Source organism: Mesoplodon bidens (genome assembly GCF_964165515.1).
Source record: "Mesoplodon bidens genome assembly, chromosome: 1".
Lineage (NCBI taxonomy): Eukaryota > Metazoa > Chordata > Mammalia > Artiodactyla > Ziphiidae > Mesoplodon > Mesoplodon bidens.
The window spans coordinates 12781059-12797423 of NC_138176.1; the positions used below are offsets into that span (position 1 = coordinate 12781059).

General features: G+C 47.2%; 1 protein-coding gene across 1 annotated transcript; it reads left to right on the top strand.

Moving 5' to 3' along the window:
• Positions 1 to 6009: 6009 nt before the first annotated feature.
• On the top strand, positions 6010 to 15177 carry PRDX3 (peroxiredoxin 3). Its single transcript, XM_081234194.1, has 7 exons — positions 6010 to 6090; positions 7476 to 7611; positions 9374 to 9515; positions 10464 to 10599; positions 11431 to 11534; positions 13672 to 13837; positions 14475 to 15177. The coding sequence occupies exons 1-7, from the start codon at positions 6055 to 6057 to the stop codon at positions 14526 to 14528; spliced, it is 774 nt and encodes a 257-aa protein (XP_081090320.1). The 5' UTR covers positions 6010 to 6054; the 3' UTR covers positions 14529 to 15177.
• The last annotated feature ends 1188 nt before the right edge of the window (positions 15178 to 16365 follow it).

Genomic DNA, 16365 nt, shown 5'->3' on the forward strand with positions numbered 1-16365 from the left:
TTTTTTTCTCTTTATTAATTGTATTTATTTATTTATTTTGGCTGTGTTGGGTCTTCATTGCTGTGCGCGGGCTTTCTCTAGTTGCGGCGAGCAGGGGCTACTCTTTGTTGCGGTGCGCAGGCTTCTGATTGCGATGTCTTCTCTTGCTGTGGAGCATGGGCTCTAGGAGCATGGGCTTCAATAGTTGCAGCACACGGGCTCAGTAGTTGTGGCACATGGGCTTAGTTGCTCCACGGCATGTGGGATCTTCCCGGACCAGGGCTCGAACCCCTGTCCCCTGCATTGGCAGGCGGATTCTTAACCACTGCGCCACCAGGGAAGCCCTTGAGGGGCTTTTAAAAAGTGAATTAGCCAGTTATTCAAGCTGAAAACCAGGAGAGCCACCAGAAATGATTAAGAGAGGAAACATTAGTCAAGTAACAGTTCAAGGTAACAGTAGAAGGTTTGTGATAAAACACAGAGGATTGATCGCCAAGCGAATTATGTTGATGATAACTGTCAAAGGCATTCAGGGAAAGGAGGTGTCAGCTGGGATGGGGGGATGTGTAATCAGAAGTGGCTGCATATGGTGAGTTTTTAGCTAGATCTTCACCAGATTCATCTAAATTTGCCAGGAGCCTGTCATGTGCCAGGCACGGTGCTAGGGTCTGGGCATGTAACAGTGAGCAAGATGGGCATGGTCCTTGCCCTATTGGGGCTTTTATCTTGGGAGGGAACCCAACAAATACCCGGTAAGCAGACAACGTAATTGTAATTTCCAATCAAAGGAAACAAACGAGGGCCAAGCAGGTAATAACAGACAAGGTCATTAGGGAAGTCCTCTTGGTGAGGACCACAGCTAAGCCATGACCTAAGTAAGCAGGAGGAGGTAGCCAGACCTGAGCGGAGAGCCGTCCAGTCAAAGAGCACGGCAGGTGCCAAGGTGCAGGCTGAGTGTTGGGGAAGGAGCAGTAAACCAGCGTGGCTGGAGCAGGAACCGGGTGGGATGGGCCCCAGATGAGTGGTCTGGGAGGAGGCAGGGGCACAGACTGTCTAGGGCCCTCTATGAATTGGGGTTTTACTCTAATGAAACAGGAAGCCATTGAGGAGTTTTATGTAGGAGATGAAATGACCTGGTTGGGGTTTGAAGAAGAGCCACGGCTGCTGCTGAGGATGAATTAGAAGGAGGAGGAGAAAGCAGAGAGACTGGGTAGGAAGCTGCAGGGCCCATCACAGGAGGGGGAGGGAAGCAGGCAGACCAGGGGTAAAGGGGTGGGCCTCGTGCCGGGACTTTCGCAACGTCTCCAGATAGAGTTCTACGGGCCACTACAGAGAGGCTGACAGGACTGAGAAGGGTGGCATTCATCCTCTACCTGACAACCTGGTTCCCAAGACCAGCTCTCCCAGCATGGAGTGAATTACGAATAAATATTTCTACCTAAATCCTGTAATCAGCCTGTGGATAGCATTCTGTATTACAGTTTTTGTAGTGCCGTGTCTGACTTTGGGTTCTCCTAGACCTTGAGACTAGGATTCAATGCAAGGAGCTTGTCTGGGAGGTGCCGGAAGTGCAGGAGAGGTGGGGGAAGTCATAAAGGAAAGCAGCCAGTAAAGGTGTGTTAAGAAACCTCCATGAGTGACCAGCTTAATCCCTGTGGAAGCTCTGGGAACGCACCTCAGCTTGTCTACCCAGGAGCAGGGGAGCTGGGCTATTTTTACACCAACTCTCTCCACCTGGCCACTGCGAGGGCTGCTGGGCAGGGGTGAATTCTCCTAAATTTCTGTCTTTCCACAGGGATGGGTGGTCCGGCCTTCCCCAGTTCTGAAAGGCCTCAACACAGAGATGCAGGTAAGGGCAGTAGGGAATCTCCGGAGTCCAAAGAAGTTGCAGAGCCGGAGGGACACAGAGACATGGGACAGAATTGTGTGGACTTTGTGTTGGGTTTTCTTTCCCTTTTAAAATAGACCTCACATCATGGAAGTGACCTAAGCCTTTTTGATCACCAAGAGGCCCTAAGAAGCTGTGAAAATTCCAGGGGAGAAATGATGGTGGCCTGGGCTGAGGTGGTGGCAGTGGAGGTGGAGAGAAGACCGTGTATCCTTTGGGTGCTGGTCGGCTGGGATGGTGGTGCGGGGGGCGCCGTGAGGCACAGGTTTGAGGAGAGAAAGCAAGAGTTCGGTCTTGTGTTCGGTAAGTCTGGGCTGAGTAAGAGCTACCTGAGTGGAGATGTTGGCAGGCTGGACAGGAGACAGAGCTCTAAAAAGGGGACAGGTGGCCGAGGGCATGGGGAGGGAGGGATGACTGGGCGGGCACAGAGGATCTTTAGGGCAGTGGACTATTCTGTATGATGCTCTAGTAGTGGATACCTGTCACCACATTTGTCCAGACTCGTAGGATGTACAACACCAGAGTGAACCCTAATGTAAACTAAGGGTGACAATGACATTATCAATGTAGGTTCATGGATTGTAACAAATGCACCACGTTGGTGTGGGATGTAGATATGGGAGCGGCCGTGCAGCACTGGGGACAGGGAGGAAACGGGAAGTCTTCTGTACTTTCACTCAATTTTGCTGTGAACCTGCAACTGCTCTAAAAAATATGGCCTGCTGAATAAAGAGTCGGGGGAGAGGGAATAGGCGGGGAATAGGCAATAAAGACAGGAGGGGAAAGGCTCAGAAGGAAGCCGAGGTGTGTCGGGGTGGCAGGAAGGGAGCTGCCCTGTGAGTGAACACGAAATGACCAGGGACCTACAGTGGGCAGGCCCTCCCAACCCAGCCTCACAAGAAGCTTCACAAGAAGCCTGTGAGGTGAGTGTTCCTGCATGGAGACTCTCAGCCTTGGGAAGGTGAAACAATCTGTGGGTCCGTGGGTTTTTTTTTTGTTTGTTTTTTTTTTGGCTACACCACGTGGCTTGCAGGATCTTAGTTCCCCGACCAGGGATCGAACCCACAGAGTCCTAACCACTGGACCGCCAGGGAATTCCCCATGGGGTTTTGAATGGAGGACAAGTTAACTCCAGCCACTGCTCCGCTGTCTGCCCTTGAGGAGCTCACCGTGGAGCTGCACGAGGCCATGCAGTGGGAATCCGGGGGACAATGTTCTCAAGAGAGGCCTTTGCCAGCAGACATGGCTCAGTGTTGAGACTGCATCTTCCCTGAACCCAGGGGCCCTCGTCAATGGGAAGAGAAGGGAAAAAAAATGAATGCTTTTTGCCGTGGAAAGAGGAAGAACTCAGCAAAACCCAGAGTAATGTTTGCCATCTCTAATTGTAGCCCTAGTTACCAGAATATTAACTTGTGGTTCCAGGGAGGTATTTTCCTAATCATCATAAAAATTAGCATATATCTTTTCATTTGCCTTTCCCTCGACTAGGTCCAAAAATTCTTCTCCCAAACTCAAAAGCAAGAATTTCAGTTATTTTCTACCCTTTCGGTAATGAGGACAAGTTCAGTTTGTCTTTTTCCTTCAGGGGAACAATCTGTGTCCTTGTTGTGGCAGCTAGAGAAAACTGAATAAAGAGATGTCTTTTCCAGAATGAATGTGGAAAGAACGTTTTGGCCACCATGTCAGCCACCGCTTATTCATTCATGTGACAAATTTTTCTGAGCAGTTGCTATGAGCCAGGCGCTAGCCTAGCCATGGGGACCACGGAGCTGAGTAAGACATGAGCTCTACCCTCATGAAGTTCACAGTATGGTTAAGGTCTAGAGAAGACTATAGAAAATTCCCATGTGATGTGGCAAGAGCAATGAGAATGAGAAAAACATGAGAAATGAGAATGAGAAAAGCTTTCTAGGTACCTGCAAGGTTTCTCTAACCAGACCCATGGGGGAGGTAGTCAGGGAAGGCTTAGCAGAACAGTGCTCAAACACCAATACTCATTAAGATTATCTTTTCTTGGAATGAACAAGTGGAGGACTCTGCTTATCCTCCCAGGGGAAGTTCTTGGCTGTAGCCTGAGATTTAGCTGAAGGCCACTCACTTTGCAATTCTGAACAGGCTTGAAAGGCTCTAGTATGAAATTCCTCCTGGGCCTCTGGGCCTGAGATTCTAGGTTATTTCATTCCTTTTAGGACAAGGGAGATAAGCTTTAGACAGATATCAGCAGACCAATGTGTCCAATGAAGAGTTCTCAGTTCTAATTGTCCCCTCGCCAATGAATCCCTGTGTGACTTGAGGCAAGCTGTTGAACCACAGGCAATTGCTTCAGCTTTCTGTTTAGAAAAGAAGTGATAAGCAGTGAAACGTCCTCTCCAATGGCCAAAAGATATGGGAATTGGGCTGCTGTCTTGGGCCTGTAAGCAGATAAGGTGGGGGGTCCCTGGAGAAAGAGAACCAGGCATAGCTTTCTTGACCTAACAGAAGCCATTTTTGGCCTAAGCTATTTTGTGATCTAAGCCTGGTCACAGAACTTGCCCTTGAACAGGTCTCAGTAATTAATGATCTAAAGGGAACAGAAGAATGCGGAAACAAATTACTTTATCAGGCAAGAGAAGAAACTATAGCAAAGATAAAACATCAGTTGTAAAGACTTCCAGGTCTGTTTCAATGTTTAAGATTGGCCTGAAGCATTCAACCACCAGATCAACTGGAACCTAAAGCTTGGACTTGGGGACTTCCCTGGTGGCGCAGTGGTTAAGAATCCACCTGCCAATGCAGGAGACACAGGTTTGATCCTTGGTCCAGGAAGATCCCACATGCCGCAGAGCACCTAAGCCCATGTGCCTCAACTACTGAGCCTGTGCTCCAGAGCCCGCGAGCCACAACTACTGAGCCCGTGTGCCACAACTACTGAAGCCTGCATGCTTAGAGCCCATGCTCTTCAACAAGAGAAGCCACTGCAATGAGAAGCCTGTGCACCGCAATGAAGAGTAGCCCCTGCTCGCCTCAACTAGAGAAAAGCCTGCGTGCAGCAACAAAGACCCAACACAGCCAAAAATAAATATTTAAAAAAATAAATTAATAAATAATTTTTAAAAAAAAAGTTTAGACTCTTTCTACCGCCCAAGCCCCTTCGTGAATATGCATGTACCCTTAGCTTAAAACTTCCCCAGTTTTCCTGTTTGAGGAGATACTGCTTTGGGAAAGATGCCTGGTGTTCTCCTTACTTGCTGCAAGTAATAAATCCTTCCTCCTCCGTATCTTTGCCTGGGTTGTGTCTTTTGGCTCCACACCCAACAAGAGGCGAACCTGGTTTTTCAGGTAACAGGCCTGGTGTTTGAAAAATACTCCCTTAGAATCTACATTGTCACCCTTACTGTAGGGCCGCTGTATGATTTTTATCATGTTTGATGAATTTGCTTCAAAGTACGCTGCTCACCACTGAGAAATTGGCTTTACTAATCAACAGAAAACAAATTTTAGATATGTCCTAATTCTCCCAATTTTGGCAAAAGAAGCCAAAATGGAAGCCCATGCATCATCCTAAAGGTTTTGAGGACAACACAAACCTTTATGTGTCTGACCCACTCATCTTATTAACGGACTAAAATTGCATTCGTAATTTTTTTTTTTTTTTGGCCACGCCATGCAGCATGCTAGATGTTAGTTCTCCGACCAGGGATCACAACCTGCGCCCCTTGCATTGGGAGCTCAGAGTCTTAACCACTGGACCGCCAGGGAAGTCCCTGCATTAATAATTAATTCCATTTCATCCAGAAGCCACAAGGCTACACCTCTGGCTGAAACAGGAAAGGGATTCTTTTACAGAAACAGTAATCCACAGGTTCACAAAAAGTAGCAAATACGGAAATATCTATCTTCCCACCTGGATTAGACCTTTTTAGGTTGGGGCGACAAATAGAAATAAAGTGTCGCTTTCCCAAGCATGCAGCTACTTAGAAGCTTTAACAGAAATTAGCTCCGTATGAATCTGGGTCAAGGGACCCGACCACTGTGACGTTTACACGCGGAGGATCCCCAGAAGGTTAGGAGGATGCAGCTCTTCCCAGCCGCGGCTCCGGCCGGGCCCCGCCCCCGCCTACCGAGACCCCGCCCCTGGCCCCGCCCTCCATATAGACCCCGCCTTCTCTGCTTCTCCGTCTGCCCCGTGGGTGCCGTGTACCCTGAAGATGGCGGCCGTGGCGGGAAGGTTGCTCCGGGCTTCGGTGAGTGGCTGGCGGCGGGGCACAGGCGCGGAGACACTGTGGTGGCTCCGAGAACGTGCTTCCCTGATGGGATCCCGCTTCCCTGCGGCCTTGGGGCCTTTCACCCTTCTTGGAGGATATCGGAGGGTAACGGGCCAGAGGCCTGCTCCTCTACGGAAGGCTCCCTGCGCCTGCGCAGAGCCGCCCTTCCCCCACCCCAGCCCTCTTGTGGTCCCGTGCCCAAGTCCCTTGCGCTCCAGGTCGTGGGTCCCCGGTCCCCTCTCCACCTAAGCATCTGGCTCTCGATGCAGGCGACCTGGCCCCTGGTCCCGGTTCTGTAACCGACTCTGTGACCTTGGACAAGTGACTTCTCCTTTCCGAACCTCGGTTAACTTTCCTCACCTTAACAAAGAAAGATGTTTCCGTGAGCAGCCACTTAAATGCTGGATGAAAACCAAAATGCCAAAGTAACCAAAGTGCTTACGTGCAAAAGGCGCTTTTCTCCTCCCCGCCCAGGGCGGTCCCTGCTGTTTTCTCCAGGCAGAGCCTAGTACCCTCTTGCTAGCCGCCCTCCCTTTCTCGTGGTGGGGTTCAGCTCAGGCTCTTTCTTCTTGCTGAGTCATGCTGGACCCTGAAATTGAGCAAACGTTTCCCTTGAGCCCTGTCCAAACTTTCCCAGAGGCTGAACTTTGCTCTGTTTGCTTCTCTGTGGAGCTGGAAGGCCCTTGTCTTTCCTAGGGAAAACCTTGACCATAGTAGAACATGCTCAGCAGATCTGCTGGTAAAGGGCTTAATACACAGGGCCTGGCCAAGTTTCCCGGTTTCTGAATCCTCTGGGTTGCTCTTAAAAGCATGGAGTCTTTATGTTCTTATAATTCTCCTCTGCCTTGCAGTCTTTTTTTTTCCCCCATTCATTAATTTATATATTTTTTTAACAAAAATTATATATTTGAGGTGTGCATCATGATTTGATACACGTAATGAAATGATGACTACAGTCAAACCAATTGACATATCTCTTCACATAGTTACTTTTTTGTGTGTGATGAGTACACCTGAAATCTACTCTTAACATATTGCCAGCTTCAATACAGTATTATTAAGTATAGTCAATATGCTTGTACATTAGATCTCAAGACTTATCCTACATAACTGCAACTTTGTACCCTTTGACCAACATCTCCCTTTCCTCCTCCCCAACCCCCTTTACAGTCTTGAAGGATGAGGAAGCAGAAGGGAATTTTAAGAACATGGAGACTCAATCCACGCTCTTAGAGTTTGGAGTGTGGTATTTTTGTTCACAGGAATAAGGACAGCCGAGGCCACTACTGGCCTGATGCCTGCTCAGCAGGGATTCAGCCACCATTCTGGGAATACTTCCTAATTTAAAGTGTTTCTCTTTTTAGCTTGTCCGACACGTGAGTGCCATTCCTTGGGGCATTTCTGCCTCTGCAGCCCTTAGGCCTGCTGCTTCTCGAAGAACGTGCTTGACAAATGCACTGTGGTCTGGTTCCGCTCAAGCAAAATTCGCCTTTAGCACCAGTAAGTGTTGTTATTCTTTGGTTTGAACCAGAAAATGGCAACATTTGTCATCTCTGAACAGGGGCTCTGAACCCTGGCGGTATATTAGACTCACCTGGGGAGTTTTTGCAAACATACCACTGCCCCAGTCCCACCCCAAACGAAATGAGTCAGTCTCTGGGGTGAGACCAGAACATCAGTATTTTTTAAAAGCTCACCAAGTGATTCTGATGTGCAGCCAAGGGCTGAGAATCACTGAGGCAATCTGCCCTTGTGTCACATTTCCTTGTTGGTTCCAGAGGTTTTAATCCCGTGTTGAGGAACTTGAAGTGGGGTGAGAACACTCAGAGGCCTCTGGGCCTGCTGTGTGTGAAGGGCTGTGAGCTGACTGGGGACTGAGAGTGCAGCTCCTCTAAAGGCTTTTGGATTCAAACTTGGGGGCTGGCTCCACTTGGCCATGCTAGGGGGAGGCTAGCAGTCTAATGGACTGCTCCATGATCTGAGTGACGCACAGCTATTTCTTGAGATTTACACTCCATTCTCTAGAATATGAGGTTTGCTAAGTACAGCCTCAGATATTTGAAAATGCCTCCTTTAGATCTATCGCACCTTTTAAAAAGAGTGTATTTAGGGCTTCCCTGGTGGCGCAGTGGTTGAGAGTCCGCCTGCCCATGCAGGGGACACGGGTTCGTGCCCTGGTCCGGGAAGATCCCACATGCTGTGGAGCGGCTGGGCCCGTGAGCCATGGCCGCTGAGCCTGCGCGTCCGGAGCCTGTGCTCCACAACGGGAGAGGCCACAACAGTGAGAGGCCCGCGTACCACAAGAAAAAAAAAAAAAAGAGTGTATTTAACATGTAATGGTTTGGGGGGATATAGTTTAGCAAACCCTTTGTTTGTGGGTGAAATGTTCTGAAAAATTTTACAATTTTACTTCCTCGGAGCTTTAAGAAATTTCTGGTAGCGATTTGATGCCACAGGTTTAAAACTTTCCTTGTCACCTGTCCCAAACCCCCCTGCCAACAGCTCCTCCTGTTTCTGAAGCCAGACATCTTGACCCTTGGCCTCCTTTGTCCTGCCTTCCCAGGTAGAAGCGTGTCCTCTCCAGTTCTGGCACAGCTCTTACATCCTTTCCTTTCTTTCTGTTCCTTCTGCTGTACCCTTTCCCTCCACACCTCTCACTTAGATGCCTGCAGTCACCTCCTAACATCAGGCTCCCCCATCCCTGTTCCTCTCACTGTCCCCTGCAGACTGATCTTCCCGAGAACAGCTGACGCATCATCCGTCTCCTACGCGAAAGCCTCCAGTGATTCCTGTAGCTCTTCTTTTAAGAACAGATTCATCGGCCTGATGTATAAGCGCCCTTGCAGCATGGCCTTCACCAGCCTCGCTTTGTCTCCCTCACGTCTTCCCTCCATGCACACCTGCTCTCTACATCAAGCTCTGCCACGGGCTGTTCCCCACACCTGCCCTGTTCTTTCTTTTGTGCCATTAGCCCTGGTCTTGGCAAAATCCGAACCATACTTAGGATCCACCTCCAGGCTCATGTTGTCCTTAATTCTATGTTCATTCCATCCCTACTATCTCCTGTCTTTTTAGTTTCCACAGCACTTTGAATTTGTGTACAGTCTAGAACTATGAAAAGAGAAAAAATTACCTAAGATGTACAATTGAACTGAACTTTTAATTATACTATGAATTAATTACTGAGAGGATTAAATAAAATCAAATAAGTGCTTGGCTTAACACATGAACTATGTATGTGTGTGTTATGTTTTGTTTTCAGGTTCCTCCTGCCATGCCCCTGCCGTCACCCAGCATGCGCCCTATTTCAAGGGTACAGCTGTTGTCAACGGAGAGTTCAAAGAAATAAGCCTTGATGACTTTAAGGGGAAATATTTAGTACTCTTCTTCTATCCTTTGGATTTGTAAGTGTATTTTCTGTGATGCTTTAATGTCATTCTGAGAGCAGGCAGAGACCCCTGCCTCCCCGCTGACATTGCCTGTCTCTAGTTACTCTTGTCAAGGGGAGGGTTGCTGCTGACCCTTCATCACTGATGGCCTTGTTGATACGGTTTCCATCTGTAGCTAATTTACAAGTGATAAATATAGGGGGTGAAGTGGCATTCCTCTTAATGGGGCAGGGGTTTAATGTGGCTCTGTTTTATGTACAGACCCTGGAGTAGTGGTTCCTGTAAGCCAGTCTGTGAGGAAGTTTTCACTGGTTCGGGGGAAAATGAGAAAAGTAAGGATAAAATGAATTTTCTCATGAAGCTACTTTATTTAGATAAAATTTTGTCTTCTTGGAATATGCCTCACCTACCCCCATTTTTCTAATATGATTCTTAAATAGAAAGGTGATAAATCTTTTTTTTTTTTAACTGGAGTATCACTGTGACCAGGAGTCCAGTGAGGATGGTTAACCATTTTGCCTTTCTCACCTTTAAGCAAACTGAACTCGTTTTTTTAAATTAATCATTTATTTACTTTATTTTTGGCTGCGTTGGATCTTCATAGCTGCGCGCGGGCTTTCCTGGTTGCGGCGAGCGGGCTTCTCACTGCGGTGGCTTCTCGTTGTGGAGCACGGGCTCTAGGCTCGTGGGCTTCAGTAGTTGCAGCACACAGACTCAGTAGTTGTGGCTCATGGGCTCTAGAGCACAGGCTCAGTAGTTGCGGCGCATGGGCTTAGTTGCTCTGTGGCATATGGGATCTTCCTGGCCCAGGGCTCGAACCCGTGTCCCCTGCATTGGCAGGCGGATTCTTAACCACTGTGCCACCAGGGAAGTCCCTGAACTAGTTTTTAGACACCTATTGTTCAGATTTTAAAGCCTTGTTTTTCAATTCTCTGATGAAAATGTCTACCCTTTTTCCCCTAGCACCTTTGTGTGCCCTACAGAAATTATTGCTTTCAGTGACAAAGCCAATGAATTTCACGATGTGAACTGTGAAGTCGTTGCAGCGTCAGTGGATTCCCACTTCACCCACCTGGCCTGGATAAACACACCAAGGAAGGTATAAACATCATTCACGCTGTGTCTGCACTTGTGATCTTAAAAACTCAAATGATCCCATTAAAGACCAACGTAGAAGTTGTTAAAGCATGACTAGTCTGAAATGGGCTATTTGTCAGGCCTAGCCTACTGGCAAATTCTGTTAAACTCCACCCATATCTCCTTTAACATTGCATGTATTTACCCCCCACTACACTTGTATTTTCCAGAGTACAAACAGTAGCAGAGAACAGACTCTGCAGGGCAAGGGAACAGCTGGGGTCCATTCCCCTCTCACCGGTACCCTGTAGGTCCCCGGGACCCTGCGAGCCATGTGGGACAGTGATTAAGTTTTCTGATTGCACTGCTCTCCACGATCAGTATTCTTGCCTAGAAACTTGCTTGGGAGAATCATAATTTCTAGCTATGCTGCTGGACTATCTATCAAATTATTCAAAGTATTCTTTTTTTTTTTAAACTGTTCCATTTTTATGCTTCAGAAATTAATCTTCAACCAGAAGGATACTATAAGAATTAGAAAAAGAAAGGTCTGTAGTATCGGCTGGGTTTAAATCCTGCCTCTGCCCCTTTCTAGCTGCGACCTGGAGCAAGTTACTTAACCTTTGTGTGTCTCAGTTTCCTCATCTCTACAGTGGTGGTGATGATAGTAGCTACTGCAGGATGCTCAGAGGAGGAAGTGAGACAACAGAAAGAGCTTAGAGCCGCGCTCGGCCCATTGTTGGTGCTCAGTTCCTGCTGGCCGTTGCCACTGTCAGTCAGACATCGTGTGGCCTGGCTGAGGATGCTGTGGGAGCCACAGTATAACAACCAGCCCTGTTTGCATTTTTATTAGAATGGCGGTTTGGGCCACATGCACATCACACTCTTGTCAGACTTGACTAAACAGATTGCCCGAGACTACGGTGTGCTGTTAGAAGGTCCCGGCCTTGCGCTACGGTAAGATCCGTTTCTTATGAACTTAAAATTGGTTTTCATGTTTAGCATCATCCTGCTTCAGAGGGGATTTATAGACACCTTGGTAGGGAATTTTTAGAACCCCAAATCCTTAATTTGTCTTTTAATAAGCACTGATGGATGCCTCCTGCAAGGGTTGGCAGCCTTTCAGAAATGCTGAGACATGTGTGCCCCCTGCATCACCCTGGGCCTGTTTCTGAAGAAGGATATCATGTCTTGATGGTCATACTGCTCCACTCTCCCTGACTGTCTGGGAGCCACTCCTGGTGGTGAAGCCATCAGACTGTTCGGAGATGGGGAGCGGCCAGCAAGGGTAGGAGTCAGTTTTCTGGAATGGTTAGGATCTTGTACAAGCACTGGAACCGGACCAGAGTTTGAATTTATTTAAACTCAGCTACTTAATAGCTGTATGACTTTGAGCAAGATATTTAACCTCTTTGAGTCCCATCTTTCCTGTAACTACAATGAGAATGTACCTCCCAGGTTGGTTGTGAGGATTAAATAAGGTGAGGCAGCTACAGTTTTTGGCACAGGTTCTAGTACCTGTCCCAGCCTGTCAACCTTGCCGGGAGGGATGAGAACTTAGGCCTTAGAACTGGCGTCTTGATGGCTGCTGAATGAAGGAGGGATTGGGCAAAACTTTACGTCCAGGAAGGAAGCGGGAACCCCACTTTGATGCGCCTCACAGCTTTGCTGGGGGCTGGCTTGAACCCGCTCACCTGCTTGCTCTCGTAGCTGACGTCTGGCCTGCTTGGGTTACACCTGAAATTTTAGCTCCGGGAGCCACCTTGGAGCTTGGGCCTTTTTGACTCCAAGGGGATTACGGTCTTCCTTTAATAAACTAAAGCCTAGCTTTGACAGAGGTGGCAAGGGAAGGAGAAGAGTGCTGGCATTGTCCTCCCAGGATCCCCCCCCCCGCCCCCGTGTAGAGTCGTGCTAATTTTGCAGTTACCTCCCTACTGGTTTCACTATCAGGATTGACAAAGGGAGAGGAGTCGAGTCTGACTTGTAAGATAAGGCTTTCCTTCTGGAGTCTGTGGGCCCTGATCTATCCTAGCTCTGTGTCTGCATCTAAACAGTGGACTCCACCTTGGCTCCACCCTGCTGGGGCATGCACCAGGACCCCTTAGCCTCAAAGCCTAGACCCCCAAAGGCCAGGCCCAGGGAAGTAGAACCACCTTTTTATCTTCTGAGTTTTCTCTAACTTGCCTTTTTCCTGAGTGATTAACACTTGGAATGCCACACCCTTTTAAAGATGGACTGTTAAAAACCTAGGAGTTTTATGACATCTGCATATGTCATAGTAACACCAACACACATATGGAAGATGAGCACAGAGCCCAGGGTGGGTCACCTCATTACATTGCTGACAAGTGATAAAGAGTGATGGGCTTGGACAATCTGACAATAAAAATAACAACTAGAAGTGACTGAAACACATCAGATATATTTAAATTGATGATTTGAAGAGTTTCAGGGAACCAATTCATTATTTTGAAAACTATTAATAATGGAATAGTACTAAGCACTCATTCTGTCTTTCCTGTACAAACTGTACCTCAGGGTAACCAAAATAAACAAAAGTGATGGGCTTGGTTTTTCCTTTAGATTTCTGCTCTGCATAGCCTCAAGGCCAGTGAATTGTCCCATGGGATTTCCCCCCCCCCCACACACACACACACAAGAATTCACTCATTTCATAAGTACTTACTGAATACAGATAAAATACATCTCTGTCCCTTCCCAGTTGCCTATGGTTTCTTGCGCAGATTTGATGCAGCAGCCCAAAGAATGCTTTACTACGTCACTGATAAGAAGTCTTTGCTCTCTGTAGTTCAGTGACTTACAGATTCTGCGACATATAGGTCACATTTGTAAATGTGACCATACTGCCTGTTTGCCATGGTGGTCTTGTCCAGTCCTGTCTTTGTTAAAGCATCTGTCATCAATAAGAGATGATAAGCTGTTTGTATAGCAAGGAAAACCCCATTTTTAAGCATATGATAGAGTTTATTAATAAATGCTCTATCAAGGATAATTAAAGACAAAAAGGGTAGAAGTTAGAGTCTTTCTAGCTCTGGTAACGTTGAAATACTGATGATGATAAATTCTGATGCAGAGGTCTCTTCATAATTGACCCCAATGGAGTCATCAAGCATTTGAGCGTCAATGATCTCCCAGTGGGCCGAAGTGTGGAAGAGACCCTCCGCTTGGTGAAGGCATTCCAGTTTGTAGAAGCCCATGGAGAAGTCTGCCCAGCCAACTGGACACCAGATTCTCCTACAGTAGGTTTCTTTTCCAAAAGCAATGGGACCGGGCTTCCCTGGTGGCGCAGTGGTTGAGAATCTGCCTGCCAATGCAGGGGACACGGGTTTGAGCCCTGGTCTGGGAAGATCCCACATGCCGCGGGGCAACTGGGCCCGTGAGCCACAATTACTGAGCCTGCACGTCTGGAGCCTGTGCTCCCCAACAAGAAAGGGCGCGATAGTGGGAGGCCCGCGCACCGCGATGAAGAGTGGCCCCCGCTTGCCACAACTTGAGAAAGCCCTCGCACAGAAACAAAGACCCAACACAGCCATAAATAAATAAATAAATAAATAAATAAATAAAAAAAAAGCAATGGGACCCCAGCAGAGGGTCCCGGGTCCTCACTACCTCAAGGGCTGCTGGCCTGGAATATCCACGGAAGAAGCCCACCCTTGGAGCAAGGGTGTAGATGGTGTGCAAATGGGTGAAGCTGGTGCAGGTGGGGGCGGGACCAGGCACCAGGCAGGCTGTTAGTGTAAGTTTCATCCAGGTATTTTAAAGGAAACACACCAATCTTTAAAAAGTTAAAGAACTTTAGATTAAAAATTGAGGGCTTTCAACTCACTTTGGAGATCATAAAGTCACTTAACCAGTGAAATGTTTTTGTATTTTCAGATCAAGCCCCATCCGACTGCTTCCAAAGAATACTTTGAGAAGGTGAATCAGTAGACCATCCCATGTGCACCTGCAGCTTCCCACACCAGAAAAGAACCACAGCTGGAACTCACTTTTAGCATTTCAAAGATTATTATTTATAGAAGGCAAAAAAACAATTATGCTTGTATTCATAAATATTACTCTAAATGTTTTGTTTTTGAAACATTGGCCAAGGCTTTCAAAATGTGGTTAGTTACTAACGTAAGGAGTCCTTTATTGGCAGTGTATGGATGGATGGCTAGTTGCTATAGAATGTGCAGTTCCCCTATTTCTTGGATCATGTCTTCAAAGGGAAAAGGAAACAACTCTTCCTTTATCAGCCTTACTTGAACCTTTGTGTACACTAGAGTAGTATGACAGGCATCAAAAGCTTCTGATCAAGGGTCCTGAGATTTTCTTCTTGACTTTCTTTGTATTAAACTTAATTTTCTTTTAAGATCATAGTTTTGTTAGCATCAATGGTCTAATTTAACACTTGCAGGACTTCCCTGGTGGTCCAGTGGTTAAGACTGTGCTTCTAGTGCAGGGGGCGTGGGTTCGATCTCTGGTCAGGGAACTAAGATCCCACATACCATGCAGTGCGGCCAGAAAAAAAAAAAAAAAAAAAAACACTTGCAATGAATGTGTATGTGATTGAAGCAGATGTGAATCATGTTTTTTATTTTTATTTTTTTTTTTTTATTTTTTTTTTATTTTTTTCTTTTTGTGGTATGCGGGCCTCTCACTGTTGTGGCCTCTCCCGTTGCGGAGCACAGGCTCCGGACGCGCAGGCCCAGAGGCCATGGCTCACGGGCCCAGCCGCTCCGCGGCATATGGGATCCTCCCAGACCGGGGCACGAACCCGTATCCCCTGCATCGGCAGGCGGACTCTCAACCACTGCGCCACCAGGGAGGCCCCTGAATCATGTTTTTTAAAAAACCACCTACAGTGGCCAAGTGACTTAACTGATCATGCATGTTCCCCAGTCCTGAGATTTATACTTTATATAGTTATTTTACTTATTTTGTTAGCTGACTTAGTGCCTACATACATTTCTAATATTTATTGGGCATAATTATAAAGGATAATTATTGAATCCAGGGATTTCATTTTGAATTTGAATCATTCATGCATTTGAATCATTGTAATTATTTTCTTTCCTGAAGTGTTCAATGTAAAAAAAATACAATAAAAAATAAACTTTAAAATACTTGCCTTTTTTTTTTTTTTTTTTGGCTGTACACGGGCCTCTCACTGCTGTGGCCTCTCCCGTTGCGGAGCACAGGCTCCGGACGCGCAGGCTCAGCGGCCATGGCTCATGGGCCCAGCCTCTCTGCGGCATGTGGCATCTTCCCGGACCGGGGCACGAACCCATGTCTCCTGCATTGGCAGGCGGACTCCCAACCACTGCGCCACCAGGGAAGCCCAATACTTGCATTTTTAACACCATTAATTTATTGGTTCAGCTTATGCTGTGGGACTCTAGTTTTCCTTCTCTGATTATATCAACAAACATTTATTGAACATTTAACTCAGTGGCTACAAAGATGAATAAGATGCTGGCTCCACATCCAAGGAACTCAGCTTAGGGGGCAAAAGAAATATGGAAGCATTTGTTAATTTTAATAAATCCTGGAGTTCCTACCATATGCTGTGTACTATTTTGGAGGCAAGAGAGTGAACAAAAAAGACACACCCCTTCCTTTATGCACTTAAATTCTAGAGGGAATAAACATAATAAAAATACATAGGGGGGGGCCTCCCTGGTGGCGCAGTGGTTGAGAGTCCGCCTGCCGATGCAGGGGATACGGGTTCGTGCCCCGGTCTGGGAGGATCCCACATGCCGCGGAGCGGCTGGGCCTGTGAGCC

Bases quoted from the DNA above. Each gene is read 5' to 3' on its own strand.
- PRDX3 (XM_081234194.1), top strand. From the start codon at position 6,055: ATGGCGGCCGTGGCGGGAAGGTTGCTCCGGGCTTCG. The intron at 7,612-9,373 runs GTAAGTGTTGTT...TTTTGTTTTCAG, and splicing joins AAAATTCGCCTTTAGCACCA to GTTCCTCCTGCCATGCCCCT. The intron at 9,516-10,463 runs GTAAGTGTATTT...TTTTTCCCCTAG, and splicing joins TTCTTCTATCCTTTGGATTT to CACCTTTGTGTGCCCTACAG.